At 42.7% G+C, this 20,298-nt stretch overlaps 1 protein-coding gene and 1 long non-coding RNA gene across 2 annotated transcripts in view; one reads left to right on the forward strand and one right to left on the reverse strand.

Moving 5' to 3' along the window:
* Positions 1–20,298, forward strand: part of LOC117516723 (arf-GAP with Rho-GAP domain, ANK repeat and PH domain-containing protein 1) — a 153,319-nt gene that overhangs the window by 77,892 nt on the left and 55,129 nt on the right. The window contains exons 10-17 of the mRNA XM_034177556.1: positions 1,557–1,821; positions 1,917–2,116; positions 2,286–2,371; positions 2,442–2,624; positions 6,525–6,593; positions 6,698–6,797; positions 6,877–6,933; positions 7,005–7,128. Coding sequence (XP_034033447.1) covers positions 1,557–1,821; positions 1,917–2,116; positions 2,286–2,371; positions 2,442–2,624; positions 6,525–6,593; positions 6,698–6,797; positions 6,877–6,933; positions 7,005–7,128 — 1,084 coding nt within the window. The remainder of the gene's footprint in view (positions 1–1,556; positions 1,822–1,916; positions 2,117–2,285; positions 2,372–2,441; positions 2,625–6,524; positions 6,594–6,697; positions 6,798–6,876; positions 6,934–7,004; positions 7,129–20,298) is intronic.
* LOC117516725 lies at positions 9,401–10,008 on the reverse strand. The gene is made up of 2 exons (XR_004562534.1): positions 9,751–10,008; positions 9,401–9,559 (listed from the first exon to the last, which is right to left on the reverse strand). It is a non-coding gene; the product is annotated as an uncharacterized LOC117516725 (long non-coding RNA).

A 20,298-nucleotide genomic window follows, 5' to 3' on the forward strand; every position in this document is an offset into this window, starting at 1 on the left:
CTGGAATAAGGACTGTCAAGTCCACATCAGAGCAAAGTCATTTTGCCTTCCTGGACCTGTGGCTCCCGATAGTCTTCTGGATGTCTTCTTTACCTTTATCTAACCAGGAAAAGAGTCTCATTGAGATTAAAAATCTCTTTTGTAAGAGCATCCTGGCCAAGACAGGCAGCAAGGTTATTTTGAATAATGTCAAAAGCTGATTGTAAATGAGTGATGGCTTGTGCGGGTGAGTGTGCAGAGCTGTAGATAACTGTCATCAGCGTAGAAATGGGAATGTGCATTTAAGATATTCTGATTTATGTTATTGATGTAGAGAATGAATAGTAGAGGTCCTAGTACTGATCTTTGTGGTACTCCTTTGGTGATGGTGTTTGTGATGTGAATCCATCTATCTTCACACACTGAGTCTGGCCTGAGAGGTAGTTGTGAAACCATTTTACTGTCTGGTTAGAAAGTCCGCATGCAGTGAGCCTATGTTCCAATAATGTATGATCAACTGTATGAAAAGCTTGTGTGAGGTCTATGAACAGGGCTGCACAATGATGTTTATTTTCCAGGGTGGTTATGATGTCACTACTTTTAAGGCAGCAGTGGTTGTGCTGTGTTGCTTCCTGAAACCAGACTGAAAATCAGATAAGATATTAGTGTCAGAGAGAAATTCTTTAAGTTGAATACTGATGAGTGATTCCAGTAGTTTCACCAAGGCGGATAATTTGGATATTGGTCTGTAATTGTTCAAAAGTGTTGGATCACCACCTTTTAACAGAGGGAGTAAAAGCTGATTTCCAAATTGATGGAATTTCATTTGTGGCCAGAATGAGGTTGAAAAGGTGAGTCAAAGGTGGGGCTGTAAAGTCAGCTGTTAATTTTAGGAAATAGGGCTCAAGATTGTCAGGTCCTGAAGATGTTGAGATGTTTAAGAGTTTGAGGGCTTTATGTACCCCACTGACTGTGAAAGGGGTGAAACTAAAAGGTGAGTTATAGCAACACGAGAATCTACACTTGAATCTCCTGAGTTTCTGTGAGTACTATGAAGTGAATCGAACAAGGAACCTGACGCTACAAAGTGTTTGTTAAAACAGTCCAACATCTCTGCTTTGTTGTAATTTTTTGAGTGTCTGTTACAATACAAGATGGGAGCTCAGTGCATTTAATGGTTTGATTAATAGATTTAATTGTCTTCCATAACTTCATTGGGTTATTAAGGTTTTGTGTGGTTTGAGTGAGGAAGTGATCTGCTTTAGCATTTCTAATGGCAACTGGACATGAATAATTGTCTGAACTTGAACCAGTCCTTCTCAGTTTTTGTTTTTCTGGCTTTCCAGGCATTTTCCACATCAGCAATCAAATAAATTCTATCCCAATCAAAACTGTACAAGTTGTGGTAAAAACTCTGCTCTGAAAAATGTTTCATATCACGCTTTGTGATAGGTATTATCATGCTTTGTTTTAGGTATTTTTGTATCTCTTCCAATGTGTTCAGGCGTGTCCCTTAGTCCAAACTGGCCTCTGGCACTGCTGCAGGTTCTGACATTTGTTTGCATTTTGTTCTTCAGAAGTTCAGGATGGTTGGGTCACATCTCTGCTGGCATGTCGAGGTATCCCAAGCCCCACACCCTCACAGTGCCACGGACTTATCACCATCAAGGATCCAAGGAGACGTGTCTACGCAGCAGTCTGGGATCATGACCTGTGGATTTATCCCAACAAAGAGGGCTTCCAGCTGGGCGTGGCCTCATACTCTGTGCCGCTGAACATAGCATCTGTCAAATCGACAGGGGAACACTCCTTTACCCTCATCACCCCATACAAGACCTTCAAGTACTTGCTTAGATACTGTCTGTGCTCACGTTTCTCCTCCACGATCTCCTTTAAATGGTTCTTTTCTCTCTGTGTCTCTGTCCACCTTTCTGCAGTCTTTCTGTTGCTTCGTCGAAGGAGCTGTCCATCTGGCTGGGCAACTTGACCTCAACGATTCAAAGTGCTCTGTCCTGCAGCCAGGTGGCACAGCGGCTCTGGGAGAATCCGTCCAACAAAGTATGTGGTGACTGTGGCGAGGCAAATCCTGAGTGGGCATCAGTCAACCTGCTGCTTGTCATCTGTAACACCTGCGCTGGTAAGTTTAAGACAGCTAAAGGTCCAAACACAGCGCCATCTTCATCTACCCGTCCGACTTTATAAGGGACATATTACTGATCCACTGTCCAGCTCCTCTTTCTTTATTTTGTGCTCGGTTAATCTCTGCTTTTCATCAGACATGCTAAATGATGACGTTGCTCTCTCAGGTCACCACAGACACCTGGGCAGCAAAGTGTCCAAAGTACGAAGCCTGATGATGGACAGCAAAGTCTGGACTGAACCACTTATCCAGGTGAGGAGATCCTCAGCTCTTTATAAAGATGAAGGTGGGACATCGCTGACATTTAACTTCTCACTGCCAGCTGTTCATCACTTACGGAAACCTGGTGGCCAATCAGGTGTGGGCTCCAGCTGTGCCAGCAGCAGAGCAGCTCCATCCACAGTCATCAGAAGAGGACAGGTCAACATTCATCCAGAACAAATACAGCAAAGGGCAGTACAGACGGGTCCATGCTCTGGCACCTTCACAGACCCTGATGAACCAGGTCAGTATCAAACCAGCAATCTCCAGACCTTGACCTATTAACAAGGTACCTCCGAGTCAACAAATACAAATAAAACCTGGAGGGTACGTCGTGTGTTGAGAAATCAGCTGTGGATACAGGTCCAGGTCTGAAGGGCAACAATATATTTTTGTCTTTTTCGGTATGATGAGTAGATCAGGAGATTGTGCCCAACATTCTCATGTGGTGCACAATTTGGCAGAACATCTGGGCCAGGAAGTCAGGAAAGGTGCTGTGAAGGTACTGACAGGTACTGACCCTCAACCTCAAACCGTCAGCAATCCTCAAATCCAACATCTCAAGCCAGAGCTTGGATCTTACAAACACTGGAATGGGAAGGTTTATGGTTTGGACACATACATGACTGGGAAGGTTCACGGTTCGGACATATACATAACTGGGAAAGTTCACGGTTTGGACAGATGCATGACTGAGAAGGTCCACAGTTCAGACACATACACGACTGGGAAGGTTCACGGTTCAGACAGACACACGACTGGGAAGGTCCACGGTTTGGACAGATACACGACTGGGAAGGTCCATGGTTCAGACAGATACATGACTGGGAAGGTCCACGGTTCAGACAGATACCCGACTGGGCAGTTCCACATTTCAGACATATACACGACTGGGCAGGTCCACGGTTCCAACAGATACCAGAATGGGAAGGTTCACGGTTTGGACAGATAGCCAACTGGGAAGATCCATGGTTTGAACAGATACAAACATCCCAATGTCGGTTTGTAAGGTGGTAATTACTGTGCTGTTAGCGTTAGCTTCTATACTCAATACTTATTGGCTGTGGGCACAAAGGTCAGGGCGGGCCTTCATGGCACTTCGCAGTGCAGTCTTCACAGTGCGGTTTTCACGGTGCAGTTTTCCCTGTGCAGTCTTCACAGTGTGGTCTTCACAATGCAGTTTTGGCAGTGCAGTCTTCACAGTGCAGTTTTCACGGTACGGTCTTCACGGTGCAGTCTTGACAGTGCGGTCTTCACAGTGCAGTCTTCACGGTACGGTCTTCACAGTGCAGTCTTGACAGTGCCGTCTTCACAGTGCAGTCTTTAGGGCCGGGGTCTCAAACTCATGGCCCGTGGGCTAAATCCAACCCCCGAGACCATTTCATCCTGCCCGCCACCTGATATCAATATATAGTGAAATCTGGCCCACTGTGTGGACTGAGAAAGAAATGTCTGATTTCCGAGGTGACCCTGAACACAGCATATTTACGACGTGAACCCAAATAAGACAAAAAAAAAAGCCAAATATGAATGTAAAATCGTTCATGTTGTGAAGGACAGTTGTTCGAACGTTTGAATGTTTTTTCCTTTTTTATTCAATACCTGAAGTGGCCCTCTTGCAACAAGCTTGGAGGCTCAGTGACCCTCTGGTAATTTAAGTTTGAGACCCCTGCTTTAGAGTTTACTCTTCACAGTGCAGCCTTCACAGCATAGCCTTTAAGGTGCAGTTTTCATAGTACAGTCTTTCAGGCTTGGCCTTCACAGTGTGGCCTTCACATTGCAGCCTTTAGGGTGCAGTCTTCACAGCCTAACCTTTAGGACGTGGCCTTCACAGCACCGCCTTTAGAGCTGGTCTTACCGCACATTCTACATGGCACGATATTTGGGCGTGGTCTTCACGGTGTGGTCTTTATGGCACAGCCTTTAGGGCACGGTCTTCACAGCACAAGTTTTAAGGCGTGGTCTTCACAGTGTAGTCTTCACGGCACAGCCTTTAGGGTGTAGTCTTCACGGCACAACTTCTAGGGTGTGGTCTTCACAACACAGTCTTTAGGGTGCAGTCTGCACAGTACAGCTTTTAGGGTGTAGTCTTCACGGTGTGGTCTTCACGGCACAGCTTTTAGGGCGTGGTCTTCAGGACACAGCTTTTAGGGTGTGGTCTTCACGGTGTGGTCTTCATGGCACAGCTTTTAGGGCGTGGTCTTCATGGCACAGCTTTTAGGATGTGGTCTTCACATGTGGTCTTCACTGCACAGCCTTTAAGGTGCGGTCTTCACGGCACCGTCTTTAAGGCACGGTCTTCACAGTGTAGTCTTCATGGCACAGTCTTTAGGGTGCAGTCTTCACGGCACAACTTCTAGGGTGTGGTCTTCACGGCACAACTTCTAGGGTGTGGTCTTCACAACACAGCCTTTAGGGTGCAGTCAGCACAGTACAGCTTTTAGGGTGTGGTCTTCACAGTGTGGTCTTCACGGTGTGGTCTTCATGGCACAACTTTTAGGGCGTGGTCTTCAGGACACAGGTTTTAGGGCGTGGTCTTCGTGGCACAGCTTTTAGGGCGTGGTCTTCACGGCATGGTCTTCATGGCACAGCTTTTAGGGCGTGGTCTTCATGGCACAGCTTTTAGGACGTGGTCTTCACGTGGTCTTCACGGCACTGTTGTGAAAGTGTAGTGACACGGACCCACAACAGGGGGCGCAAATGAACGGTCAATAGATGAGCCAAAAAGGAACAATTTAATGTTGTGAAATGTGCACAACGAATATACAGACAATCTCAGAATATGATTACAGTCAAATTACAAAGGTGACGTGTGGGCAGGCTCGAGGATAGAAGACGTCTGTCCTGAGAAGGGCCGGAACCACATGATTTCCGCCACCACCGAACCTGGTGAATACTGGAGCCGCCAAGTCCCGAATTCCCAGGTGATCACCGTCTCCGACTGTCGGATCTGGTACTGCTGGCGAGAACAAAGACAGTCAAGTGTGGGTGTGTGTACACACAGCAACAACAACGGTGGGAATGCCACCTCCACCTCTCACTCAATATGTGATGAGTACCGCAGTGATTCCTCAGGGGAAAAGAGTGCCGTCCTGCACTCACTCAGCTTCCACAGAAAGAGGAACCGGTACTCCTGCAAACACTCACAATATACAGATATATTGTAACACAAAACGGCTGAGGATATTACCTTCAATGAAGTACGATATCTCGGCGATGAGGTGGAGATGACGTCTGGGTTTTATGGAGTGAGGTGATGAAGAATGAGTGACGGCTGTCAGGAAGTAATGAGTAACAGCTGTCACTCCCGGCTGTGTCCGTGGCGGCAGCGCCCTCTCGTACCTGAAGCCCGCACTTCAGGCAGGGTGCCTTCTGGTGGTGGGCCAGCAGTACCTCCTCTTCTGGCGGCCCACACAACAGGCACAGCCTTTAAGGTGCAGTCTTCACGGCACCGTCTTTAAGGTGCGGTCTTCACGGCACCGTCTTTAAGGCGCGGTCTTCACAGTGTAGTCTTCATGGCACAGCCTTTAGGGTGCAGTCTTCACGGCACAACTTCTAGGGTGTGGTCTTCACAACACAGCCTTTAGGGTGCATCTGCACAGTACAGCTTTTAGGGTGTGGTCTTCACAGTGTGGTCTTCACGGTGTGGTCTTCATGGCACAGCTTTTGGGGCGTGGTCTTCAGGACATAGGTTTTAGGGCGTGGTCTTCACGGCATGGTCTTCATGGCACAGCTTTTAGGGCGTGGTCCTCAGGACACAGCTTTTAGGGCGTGGTCTTCGTGACACAGCTTTTAGGGTGTGGTCTTCACGGTGTGGTCTTCATGGCACAGCTTTTAGGGCGTGGTCTTCACGGCACAGCTTTTAGGGCGTGGTCTTCATGGCACAGCTTTTAGGGCGTGGCCTTCATGGCACAGCTTTTAGGGCGTGGTCTTCACATGTGGTCTTCACGGCACAGCCTTTAAGGTGCGGTCTTCATGGCACAGTCTTTAAGGCGCGGTCTTCACACCGCACTGAGCTGCACACTAACTGTGGTTTATTGTGATGTGTGGAGCGTTTTGGATGCAGGAATCGTCGTCAGACTGCGGGCCTGCTGGAGGTCCTGGCCTGACGACTTCTTCTCAGTCACAATGTGTTTGTTTGCAGAGGCTTTGTGAGGTTGTGTGCGGCGGTGACGTTGAAGAAACGATGACTCTGCTGTGCTCAGGAGCGAAGGTTTGTACTCATTCTTGACCTGATTAACATGACAGCAAAGAGTCTGAGAGGACGGAGAAAGACCAGTGAGATGATGGTCAACATGTACTTTTACCTTTGTGCAGGTGCGTCCATCAGACCCTCAGATCCCCTCCCCCATACACCTGGCTGAGAGCGCTGGTCAGGGGCTGCAGGTGGAGCTTCTGAAAATCAACGAGTTTCTGGGTAACAGAAAAAAATATAATCCGCTCTTTGATCTGTGTGAAGCATCTCTGTTCATAAGCTTTGGTTTTCCTTCACCCAGAGGCCCCGCCTTACCTGCCACAGACAACCAATAAGAAAAGCAATTCCACCCCCTCAGGTAGGAACTTTTGAGAATGAGTGGTGTTTGAGGGTGCCGAGGTGCCACTGAGCCAGATGTGTTCCCACCAGAGGAAAAGGAGGAGCTTCACGGGAAACTGGAGGAAGATCGTTTCCTCTTCTCGTCAGAAAACGATTCGGCGGCGTGCGACGTTCTGGACCTCAGAGAAGTTCTGTCGGTCTTCATGAAAGACGGGTCGGTACCAGAACTATTACATGCTGCAGACAAACTACTACTGCAGTAACACGACTGATAAACACAAGTATTTCTACACACATGACTTCAATACGGTGGCCAGGAGGTGCAAACCAACATTACAAATTCTGAAACACTTTTACTAAGCTTGAGACAAATTCACATTTAAAAAAAACAATTTTACATATCATAATACAAAATTACATTACCATAACACATTTACAAGTTCCAAAGCAAATTTACATTTTAGAAAACAAATTAACAAGACATGAAACACATTTACAAATGCTGAAACAAATTAACAAGTCCCGAAACAAATTTACACTCTGTATCAACTGGAAAGGGAATGTCCCAACTCTGGGGTTGACCCAGAAGTGAAAGCAGGAGCAGCAAGTTGAAGTTTATTTTAGTTGGATAGCGATGGAGTTATGTTTTGCCCATTTTGTGGAAAACACATGAGCCGCTTAACGCAGTTTTGCTTTTCGTGTTTTTAATTCGAATGGACTCAGACCAGATATGCTGCAGCAGTGCATACGGTATTTTAATGAGGGACATTCGTATGCTGTAATTGTGGACATGATGTCATGTTTACATGATGTACACATCAGCTTGCGGTCTTTGAAAAGCAAAGTGAATGAAGCCGGGTTTTATCGCAGAAAGGATTTATCCGCTACAGATGCAATAACAAGGGCCATATGACTGGAACTTCGTGGACCCGGACAGCTGTTTGGCTACCGCATGATGTGGCAAGTACTCAAACAGAAGTACCATCTGCGAGTGAAGAGGGACCATGTAATGAATTTGCTCCGGGAGCTCAATCCACGGGGGTGCGAGAGGAGAGCACGTAGAAGGTTCATAAGGAGAACCTACCACTCCATGGGACTGAACTATATGTGGCACGCAGATGGTTAAACTCAAGCCATTCGGTTTGGCTCTTTCAGGCTGTATCGATGGGTTTTCACGTAAAGTACTATGGCTTGAATGTGGACCAACAAATAATAACACAGCTGTGATCGCTCACTATTTCCTGTCATGTGTGCGAAAACTGGGCGTCATTCGCATGAGACTGAGGACTGACTGCGGCACGGAAAACAAGACCATGGCCGCAATTCAGTGCAGCCTACGTCACAACCACAGTGACTACTACTCTGGAGCGTCCAGCCACATGTATAGCTCATCCACAAACAACCAGAGGATTGAGTCTTGGTGGTCCATATTCAGAAAGGGAAGGTGAGTGACCTTAATAAAGTAATTCAATTATGTGTAACCTTCATTTATTAATTCAAACATATATGCTTAAAATGATAGTGTTATTTTATCATTTTCTTATAGGGGTCAGTTGTAGATGGAGCTATTTGCAGACATAAGAGATGCCAGATACTTCAACAGGAGCCACGAGCATCAGTGTTTACTGAGATACTGCTTTGGAAGTGTTATTCAGAAGGACTTGGATAAGTGTGTGAGACTGTGGAACAGCCACAGGATTCACCCCTCTAGAACAGCATCATGTCCAGGAGGAGTGCCCAATGAACTCTACTACTTGCCACACAGGTAATACTTTGGTGATAGATGATGCTTGTGTTTGTTTTCCTTTTATCTTAAATTTAAATAAATCTAATTATGTCTTCTGTTTAACATAGGTTTTGTTCCAGAGACTGGATTTAAAGTTGAACAGGTTGAACTTGATGGCTTTCCTGAGGCCCATCCAACAAGAGCTCCATGCAGGGATGCAAACATGCACTTTGCCATGGAGCACACTCATTTACAGAAGCCAGTCTTCAACTGAACTCTATCTGAAGCTAAAAGAAACTGCTCAGCTGTGAATTGAAGGGAGGTTTATTGTAATGATGGAACATGTACACAAAGTGTCTGAATTAGTCACACACAACTTCAGTACCTCAAAGTTGGGAAATAATGAATAAAAATGAAGCAAATAAATTTGAATTTATTACATTTTATGTTATAGAAAACAATATCTCTTTAAATACTTTTTTCAGTCTAAATCCAAAACAGTGATTCATAAATACACAACACTATGAGAATCATTGATTGAAAACAGTTGTTAAAATGCTAACTGCTCTCATACCCTTACATTATAAAAACTTATTTAACAAAAGCAATGTGCATCTAGAACTGCACCAAAGAACAAATAACATTTTTAGAGTCCAAGCTCTAGGGGAATCCAGTCATATGGCTTATAAACAGCCAAATCCTTGACTATTTTGAATTCCGAATTCCATTTGTGATTTAAACACACTGTGTGAACCCAGGAGTGGTCATTTCAAAACTTTTGAACATGTATTTGCCATTGGGAATGGTGAATCATCCAGGAACTCTATTTGTGGCAATGGATCCAAGCCAGATGGGGGAAGTGATGTCAGCCCAGTTGCAAACATCAAAATATCCTCCACAGACACAGCAGCCTCACCTTCTGCAAAGAAAGACATGAACATATATAATGCATTTTAAATTCAGTTGTAACTTCCAGAACAAAATAGGATCTTTTTTTAAAAGATATTTTAAGTTTTTTTTTCACAATTACACCACAAACAACTCCCAGTTGAGAAACACTAATATATACCATGGGAATAGGATTTTTCAAGCACTTACAAAAAACCTTACCTTCACAATGAAGGAGAAGGTCGACCCAGTAGGCCAACGTTTGACTTTCTTTTAGTCTCCTGGTACTTCCTGAAGGGCTGAGGTCAGGTTTGAAGATTCTTTCAAGTTCAAAGGCAGTGAGTCGCTTTTCAGCGTGGCACAGGACCGGGGTCAGCAAAGTAGGGTGTTGCTGTAGTGCACTCAGAAACTGAAGAGCTGAAAGACCATCTTTGAATCTGCAAAGTGAACACAAACACTTTCACTGCTGTGTTCCAACTGCATTTATCTTACCAACAATTACAATTCACCTAAACAAATGTACCTTTGGGGAAAATGGCATGTGTGCAAAACCTCCATTTGTAGCTATACGGATTTCCGTCAAAATTTGTTTCCATGTTCCACTTATGTCATATAAAACCACTAACTAAAAAAAAAAAGTATTTTATGGCTTTGATATGAAATGCGCTCCTCTCAAAAAGTGTGTCCCTGTGCAATAAAACAAACGAACCCTTCTTTTGTGCCTTATAATGACATCCGGCATCCTTATTGTTTAATCAGTCCGGTGTCTTTCAAGTACTTTAAAAGCCAACACGTCCCCCCTCACTTGATCTTATTGCTAAAATACTTCCTACAGAAACTTCTTTCAGGCCTTATAATTGATTTCCTTCAGTTTTTACACTTTATGGCTTTATTTTGACACGAAACACAAAATGTGTGTCCCTGTGCAATAAAACAAACCCTTCTTTTGTTGCTTATACGGCAGCCGGCATCCTTACTGTTGCAATGCTGCATCAGTCTGTTATAACAGTACTAAATCCTCTCGTTGAGTCAAAGCCAACACTTTCCCCCTCTCACTTGAACTTATGGCTAAAATACCTCCTACAGAAACTTCTTTCAGACCTTACAATTGATTTCTTTCAGTTTTTACACTTTAATAGACTCATAAATGACTAGATATATTTTGAGGTAAAATTAAACACTGCAAAATACTGTTATATATTATTGGTTGTCAGGGACTCTGGGCCATGTCAGGGCGCTGAGGACTTGTTTTTCCCCTTTTCATGGTCTCCCGTCTGCTGCGGCCTTGATTTATTAGTAATTATTTTCATCATGTTTTATTCTGCCATGTTTTTCTTGTCACTTTGTGTTCTTGGCGGGCTCTCACTGCACCTCTACTGGTGGTTGGCTCTCACTGCGGTATTGTATCACTTCCTGTTCCGGAGCACAGCGGTGTTTTTCTGTATCTGTTAGCTGTTTAATCTGCGTAGTTAGATTGAACTAGTTAACTAGATAAAGATTTATTTCACAGTGTAATCTTCACATGCCTTAATTAAAGCACTCTCTCTGCTGAATCACCTCTAAATTATTCACACATTATTCACTTTGTGTATTTTTAGGAATCTGCTAGCTTAGCGCAGCTACTAGCTCTTAGCCGGTTTAGCATGGCAGCTTCTCCTGTCTCTCCCGCACTTTTCTGCGCTGGGTGTGAAATGTTTAGTTATTCCTCGGCCTCGGATCAAACTCTGGTTATTGGCGACTCTGTTTTGAGAAATGTGAAGTTAGCGACACCAGCAACCATAGTCAAATGTCTTCCGGGGGCCAGAGAAGGTGACATTGAAGGAAATTTGAAACTGCTGGCTAAGGCTAAGCGTAAATTTGGTAAGAATGTAATTCACGTCGGCAGTAATGACACCCGGTTACGCCAATCGGAGGTCACTAAAATTAATATTGAATCGGTGTGTAACTTTGCAAAAACAATGTCGGACTCTGTAGTTTTCTCTGGGCCCCTCCCCAATCGGACCGGGAGTGACATGTTTAGCCGCATGTTCTCCTTGAATTGCTGGCTGTCTGAGTCGTGTCCAAAAAATGAGGTGGGCTTCATAGATAATTGGCAAAGCTTCTGGGGAAAACCTGGTCTTGTTAGGAGAGACGGCATCCATCCCACTTTGGATGGAGCAGCTCTCATTTCTAGAAATCTGGCCAATTTTATTAAACCCTCCAAATCGTGACTATCCAGGGTTGGGACTAGGAAGCAGAGTTGTAGTCTTACACACCTCTCTTCAGCTTCTCTCCCCCTGCCATCCCCTCATCTGTCTGATCATTTCTTAATAACATTTACATTTACTCTGATGGACTACCCAGCAGTGGGGAATAAGTTTCATTACACTAGAAGTCTTTCAGAAAGTGCTGTAACTAGGTTTAAGGATATGATTCCTTCTTTATGTTCTCTAATGCCATATACCAACACAGTGCAGAGTAGCTACCTAAACTCTGTGAGTGAGATAGAGTATCTCGTCAATAGTTTTACATCCTCATTGAAGACAACTTTGGATGCTGTAGCTCCTCTGGTCACCAAGTGCTTGCTCACAGGGGGTCGTTTTGACCGTTGGAGTTTTTCCGTAATTATTGTGTGGCCTTGCCTTACAATATAAAGTGCCTTGGGGCAACTGTTTGTTGTGATTTGGCGCTATATAAATAAAATTGATTTGATTTGATTTGCATTCAATCTATTATTAGATTCAGTTGGCTTCGCTCAAAATGTAAATGAGCCCACCCACCATTTTAACCACACTTTAGATCTTGTTCTGACATATGGCATAGAAATTGAAGACTTAACAGTATTCCCTGAAAACCCCCTGTTGTCTGATCATTTCTTAATAACATTTACATTTACTTTAATGGACTACCCAGCAGTGGGGAATAAGTTTCATTACAGTAGAAGTCTTTCTGAAAGTGCTGTAGCTAGGTTTAAGGATATGATTCCTTCTTTGTTATGTTCTTCAATGCCATATACCAACACAGTGCAGAGTAGCTACCTAAACTCTGTGAGTGAGATAGATTATCTCGTCAATAGCTTTACATCCTCATTGAGCACAACTTTGGATGCTGTAGCTCCTCTGAAAAAGAGAGCCTTAAATCAGAAATGCTTGACTCCGTGGTATAGCCCACAAACTCGCAGCTTAAAGCAGATAACACGTAAGCTGGAGAGGAAATGGCGTCTCACTAATTTAGAAGATCTTCATTTAGCCTGGAAAAAGAGTCTGTTGCTCTATAAAAAAAAGCCCTTCGTAAAGCTAGGACATCTTACTATTCATCACTAACTGAAGAAAATAAGAACAACCCCAGGTTTCTTTTTAGCACTGTAGCCAGGCTGACAAAGAGTCAGAGCTCTATTGAGCCAAGTATTCCTTTAACTTTAACTAGTAATGACTTCATGACTTTCTTTGCAAATAAAATTTTAACTATTAGAGAAAAAAATTATTCATAACCATCCCAAAGACATATCTTTATGTTCGGCTGCCTTCAGTAATGCTGGTATTTGGCTAGACTCTTTCTCTCCGATTGTTCTGTCTGAGTTATTTTCATTAGTTACTTCCTCCAAACCATCAACATGTCTATTAGACCCCATTCCCACCAGGCTGCTCAAGGAAGCCCTACCATTAGTTAATGCTTCGATCTTAAATATGATCAATCTATCTTTATTAGTTGGCTATGTACCACAGGCTTTTAAGGTGGCAGTAATTAAACCATTACTTAAAAAGCCATCACTTGACCCAGCTATCTTAGCTAATTATAGGCCAATCTCCAACCTTCCTTTTCTCTCAAAAATTCTTGAAAGGGTAGTTGTAAAACAGCTAACTGATCATCTGCAGAGGAATGGTCTATTTGAAGAGTTTCAGTCAGGTTTCAGAATTCATCATAGTACAGAAACAGCATTAGTGAAGGTGCGTCTAACCAGATCCTTACTCTGGATGGCATTACCCTGACCTCCAGTAATACTGTGAGAAATCTTGGAGTCATTTTTGATCTGGATATGTCCTTCAATGCGCATATTAAGCAAATATGTAGGACTGCTTTTTTGCATTTGCACAATATCTCTAAAATTAGAAAGGTCTTGTCTCAGAGTGATGCTGAAAAGCTAATTCATGCATTTATTTCTTCTAGGCTGGACTATTGTAATTCATTATTATCAGGTTGTCCTAAAAGTTCCCTGAAAAGCCTTTGGTTAATTCAAAATGCTGCAGCTAGAGTACTGACAGGGACTAGAAGGAGAGAGCATATCTCACCCATATTGGCCTCTCTTCATTGGCTCCCAGTTAATTCCAGAATAGAATTTAAAATTCTTCTTCTTACTTATAAGGTTTTGAATAATCAGGTCCCATCTTATCTTAGGGACCTCTTGGTACCATATCACCCCAATAGAGCGCTTCGCTCTCAGACTGCAGGTTTACTTGTAGTTCCTAGGGTTTGTAAGAGTAGAATGGGAGGCAGAGCCTTCAGCTTTCAGGCTCCTCTGCTGTGGAACCAGCTCCCAATTCGGATTAGGGAGACAGACACCCTCTCTAATTTTAAGATTAAGCTTAAAACTTTCCTTTTTTGAAAAAGCTTATAGTTAGGGCTGGATCAGGTGACCCTGAACCATCCCTTAGTTATGCTGCTATAGACTTAGACTGCTGGGGGGTTCCCATGATGCACTGATAGTTTCTTTCTCTTTTTGCTCTGTATGCACCACTCTTCATTTAATCATTAGTGATTGATCTCTGCTCCCCTCCACAGCATGTCTTTTTCCTGGTTCTCTCCCTCAGCCCCAACCAGTCCCAGCAGAAGACTGCCCCTCCCTGAGCCTGGTTCTGCTGGAGGTTTCTTCCTGTTAAAAGGGAGTTTTTCCTTCCCACTGTCGCCAAGTGCTTGCTCACAGGGGGTCGTTTTGACCGTTGGGGTTTTTCCGTAATTATTGTATGGCCTTGCCTTACAATATAAAGCGCCTTGGGGCAACTGTTTGTTGTGATTTGGCGCTATATAAATAAAATTGATTTGATTTGTTATGATTCACTAGTTATATTATTTTCATCATATGGTTATTCTCAGTTCTGTTTTGATTTGTCACTTTGTTTTCTTTTGTTACTGTCATCATGTGCTTATTCTACGTTCTAATTTTGCTTTGTCACTTTCTTTCCTTGTTATTTTTATATTCTGACCATGTCTCAGTTCCATTCTATTAATCTGTGTTTTCATGGTTGATCATTTAGTTATCGTTTGCCTATTTTTGCTGTTCTCTTTTCTGTTTGCACCTTGTCAGGTTTTGTTTCTTTTCTACTTAGTTTATGTCTGCCTGTTCCAGTTTAGTTTTGTCATTGTGTTAAATTTCTTATTATTCTCTGAGCAGTTTTTTCCAGTTTATCTCTGGTTTGCTTTCCTGTCCTGTTATAGTCCGTCTCGCCAGTTCATGTTTAGTCTAGTTCTCATGTTCATGTCTGATTCTTGTTCCCGGTAATATTATTCAGTTGTAGCTCAGTTTTGTTTTTGCCTCTTGTTCCCACTCCACATGCTGCACCTGCATTCCAGTCTTCATCTCTCACAGCCAGTTGATTATGTTCTCTCTGCACCTGCCATGTGTCCCTGTCTCTCACTTTAACTCTGTCTGCTTTGTGTTTTCATTTAGTCACACTCTTGACACCTGTTCACAAATCTTTGTCTTTTCTTCACTCCACCTTGTGTTGTCCTCCCTCACTGTCTTGCACAATGTAGTATCTTCGTTCACTCGCCACGCCCCTTTCTTGATTGTTCCTCAGGTGCACCTTGTTAACTCCTGTCTTATTTAATCTCCACCCAGCCACCACACCCTTGCTCGTTTGTTGTCTTTGCATGCTTACCAGCTCTGTATCTTGTCCTGTTTTGATTTGCCGTGTATCCAGATCCTTCTTTGTATTTTTGACTTTGCCTTTTGCCTCGCCCATGATGTCTGTGTCTGCTCGTGCCTTTGAACGCTGCTTGCCCATGACTGCGTTTTTGCTTGACCCTGTTTGTGCTTCTGTCTCGCCGACCGATCACCTGTGTACCAAACCAGAGCCTGAATTAAAGACCATGACTTCTTCTACATCCAAGCCTAGTCCGGGAGTTTGCATTTTGGGTCCAATCACTTCAGGTGCCTGGCACCCGCCGTGCCTGATACTGGATATGATTTTTATTATTAATATTAAAACTGGTGGCATTTGAAAGCACTGCATTCTGGTGTTAGTATTTCACAACACTATTTAAAATTAAATTGGTCTGGTGGTCGTATTCAGCATTAATATGCGGTATTGATCTGTTGATGGTCTTTTTTATTTAATTTTTTAACTATTGCATCAGCTTTAAATGACTTACAAGTGGCAAAAGACTTTTCATTGGCAATCTTTATCATGTCTTTAAGTGTATTATTTTCTAAAAGCATAAAGGCTGCAATTATTAATTTGTTTTATAAGACAGAATTTGATAAATGTAGAATGAAGACAATGAAAGCAGAATTAAAGTCAGTTAATACAGTCAGTCCATTTGTGGAAACTTATTACAGACAATACATACAAGATAGAAAATAAATTTTAATAAAATTAAGACTTGAGACATATTTTTGTTCTTCCAGTATAAGAGTCAAATACCACTGTGTTTTAAACCAACAAAAACTGACCAAAGTGCTCTCAGAATGCACCAAATTGTACAATTTTTTCTAGATTTCCAGGGGGGCATGCCTCCGACTCCCCAAGGGGACCTCGCACCTTCAGCGCTCAGCTGTCCATTCACGGAAAATGTTCAGTCAAAAAATTTTCAGTTGCTTGCACCCATGAAAATGGTTGTGTGTTACTTAATTCAATTCAATTCAATTTCATTTATATAGCACCAAATCACAACAAACAGTTGCCCCAAGGCGCATCATATTGCAAGGCAAAGCCATACAATAATTACAGAAAAACCCCAACTGTCAAAACGACCCCATGTGAGCAAGCACTTGGCGACAGTGGGAAGGAAAAACTCCCTTTTAACAGGAAGAAACCTCCAGCAGAACCAGGCTCAGGGAGGGGCAGTCTTCTGCTGGGACTGGTTGGGGCTGAGGGAGAGAACCAGGAAAAAGACATGCTGTGGAGGGGAGCAGAGATCAATCACTAATGATTAAATGCAGAGTGGTGCATACAGAGCAAAAAGAGAAAGAAACACTCAGTGCATCATGGGAACCCCCCAGCAGTCTAAGTCTATAGCAGCATAACTAAGGGATGGTTCAGGGTCACCTGATCCAGCCCTAACTATAAGCTTTAGCAAAAAGGAAAGTTTTAAGCCTAATCTTAAAAGTAGAGAGGGTGTCTGTCTCCCTGATCCGAATTGGGAGCTGGTTCCACAGGAGAGGAGCCTGAAAGCTGAAGGCTCTGCCTCCCATTCTACTCTTACAAACCCTAGGAACTACAAGTAAGCCTGCAGTCAGAGCGAAGCGCTCTATTGGAGTGATATGGTACTATGAGGTCCCTAAGATAAGATGGGACCTGATTATTCAAAACCCTATAAGTAAGAAGAAGAATTTTAAATTCTACTCTAGAATTAACAGGAAGCCAATGAAGAGAGGCCAATATGGATGAGATACGCTCTCCTTCTAGTCCCTATCAGTACTCTAGCTGCAGCATTTTGAATTAACTGAAGGCTTTTCAGGGAATTTTTAGGACAACCTGATAATAATGAATTACAATAGTCCAGCCTAGAGGAAATAAATGCATGAATTAGTTTTTCAGCATCACTCTGAGACAAGACCTTTCTAATTTTAGAGATATTGCGCAAATGCAAAAAAGCAGTCCTACATATTTGTTTAATATACGCATTGAATGACATATCCTGATCAAAAATGACTCCAAGATTTCTCACAGTATTACTAGAGGTCAGGGTAATGCCATCCAGAGTAAGGATCTGGTTAGACACCATGTTTCTAAGATTTGTGGGGCCAAGTACAATAACTTCAGTTTTATCTGAGTTTAAAAGCAGGAAATTAGAGGTAATCCATGTCTTTATGTCTGTAAGACAATCCTGCAGTTTAGCTAATTGGTGTGTGTCCTCTGGCTTCATGGATAGATAAAGCTGGGTATCATCTGCGTAACAATGAAAATTTAAGCAATACCGTCTAATAATACTGCCTAAGGGAAGCATGTATAAAGTGAATAAAATTGGTCCTAGCACAGAACCTTGTGGAACTCCATAATTAACTTTAGTCTGTGAAGAAGATTCCCCATTTACATGAACAAATTGTAATCTATTAGACAAATATGATTCAAACCACCGCAGCGCAGTGCCTTTAATACCTATGGCATGCTCTAATCTCTGTAATAAAATTTTATGGTCAACAGTATCAAAAGCAGCACTGAGGTCTAACAGAACAAGCACAGAGATGAGTCCACTGTCCGAGGCCATAAGAAGATCATTTGTAACCTTCACTAATGCTGTTTCTGTACTATGATGAATTCTAAAACCTGACTGAAACTCTTCAAATAGACCATTCCTCTGCAGATGATCAGTTAGCTGTTTTACAACTACCCTTTCAAGAATTTTTGAGAGAAAAGGAAGGTTGGAGATTGGCCTATAATTAGCTAAGATAGCTGGGTCAAGTGATGGCTTTTTAAGTAATGGTTTAATTACTGCCACCTTAAAAGCCTGTGGTACATAGCCAACTAACAAAGATAGATTGATCATATTTAAGATCGAAGCATTAAATAATGGTAGGGCTTCCTTGAGCAGCCTGGTAGGAATGGGGTCTAATAAACATGTTGGTGGTTTGGATGAAGTAACTAATGAAAATAACTCAGACAGAACAATCGGAGAGAAAGAGTCTAACCAAATACCGGCATCACTGAAAGCAGCCAAAGATAACGATACGTCTTTGGGATGGTTATGACTAATTTTTTCTCTAATAGTTAAACTTTTGTTAGCAAAGAAAGTCATGAAGTCATTACTAGTTAAAGTTAATGGAATACTCAGCTCAATAGAGCCCTGACTCTTTGTCAGCCTGGCTACAGTGCTGAAAAGAAACCTGGGGTTGTTCTTATTTTCTTCAATTAGTGATGAGTAGAAAGATGTCCTAGCTTTACGGAGGGCTTTTTTATAGAGCAACAGACTCTTTTTCCAGGCTAAGTGAAGATCTTCTAAATTAGTGAGACGCCATTTCCTCTCCAACTTACGGGTTATCTGCTTTAAGCTACGAGTTTGTGAGTTATACCACGGAGTCAGGCACTTCTGATTTAAAGCTCTCTTTTTTAGAGGAGCTACAGCATCCAAAGTTGTCTTCAATGAGGATGTAAAACTATTGACGAGATACTCTATCTCACTTACAGAGTTTAGGTAGCTACTCTGCACTGTGTTGGTATATGGCATTAGAGAACATAAAGAAGGAATCATATCCTTAAACCTAGTTACAGCGCTTTCTGAAAGACTTCTAGTGTAATGAAACTTATTCCCCACTGCTGGGTAGTCCATCAGAGTAAATGTAAATGTTATTAAGAAATGATCAGACAGAAGGGAGTTTTCAGGGAATACTGTTAAGTCTTCTATTTCCATACCATAAGTCAGAACAAGATCTAAGATATGATTAAAGTGGTGGGTGGACCCATTTACTTTTCGAGCAAAGCCAATAGAGTCTAATAATAGATTAAATGCAGTGTTGAGGCTGTCATTCTCAGCATCTGTGTGGATGTTAAAATTGCCCACTATAATTATCTTATCTGAGCTAAGCACTAAGTCAGACAAAAGGTCTGAAAATTCACAGAGAAACTCACAGTAACGACCAGGTGGACGATAGATAATAACAAATAAAACTGGTTTTTGGGACTCCCAATTTGGATGGACAAGACTAAGAGTCAAGCTTTCAAATGAATTAAAGCTCTGTCTGGGTTTTTGATTAATTAATAAGCTGGAATGGAAGATTGCTGCTAATCCTCCGCCCCGGCCCGTGCTACGAGCATTCTGACAGTTAGTGTGACTCGGGGGTGTTGACTCATTTAAACTAACATATTCATCCTGCTGTAACCAGGTTTCTGTAAGGCAGAATAAATCAATATGTTGATCAATTATTATATCATTTACCAACAGGGACTTAGAAGAGAGAGACCTAATGTTTAATAGACCACATTTAACTGTTTTAGTCTGTGGTGCAGTTGAAGGTGCTATATTGTTTTTTCTTTTTGAATTTTTATGCTTAAATAGATTTTTGCTGGTTATTGGTAGTCTGGGAGCAGGCACCGTCTCTACGGGGATGGGGTAATGAGGGGATGGCAGGGGGAGAGAAGCTGCAGAGAGGTGTGTAAGACTACAACTCTGCTTCCTGGTCCCAACCCTGGATAGTCACGGTTTGGAGGATTTAAGAAAATTGGCCAGATTTCTAGAAATGAGAGCTGCTCCATCCAAAGTGGGATGGATGCCGTCTCTCCTTAGAAGACCAGGTTTTCCCCAGAAGCTTTGCCAATTATCTATGAAGCCCACCTCATTTTTTGGACACCACTCAGACAGCCAGCAATTCAAGGAGAACATGCGGCTAAACATGTCACTCCCGGTCCGATTGGGGAGGGGCCCAGAGAAAACTACAGAGTCCGACATTGTTTTTGCAAAGTTACACACCGATTTAATGTTAATTTTAGTGACCTCCGATTGGCGTAACCGGGTGTCATTACTGCCGACGTGAATTACAATCTTACCAAATTTACGCTTAGCCTTAGCCAGCAGTTTCAAATTTCCTTCAATGTCGCCTGCTCTGGCCCCCGGAAGACAATTGACTATGGTTGCTCG

Source organism: Thalassophryne amazonica, chromosome 9 (assembly GCF_902500255.1).
Source record: "Thalassophryne amazonica chromosome 9, fThaAma1.1, whole genome shotgun sequence".
Lineage (NCBI taxonomy): Eukaryota > Metazoa > Chordata > Actinopteri > Batrachoidiformes > Batrachoididae > Thalassophryne > Thalassophryne amazonica.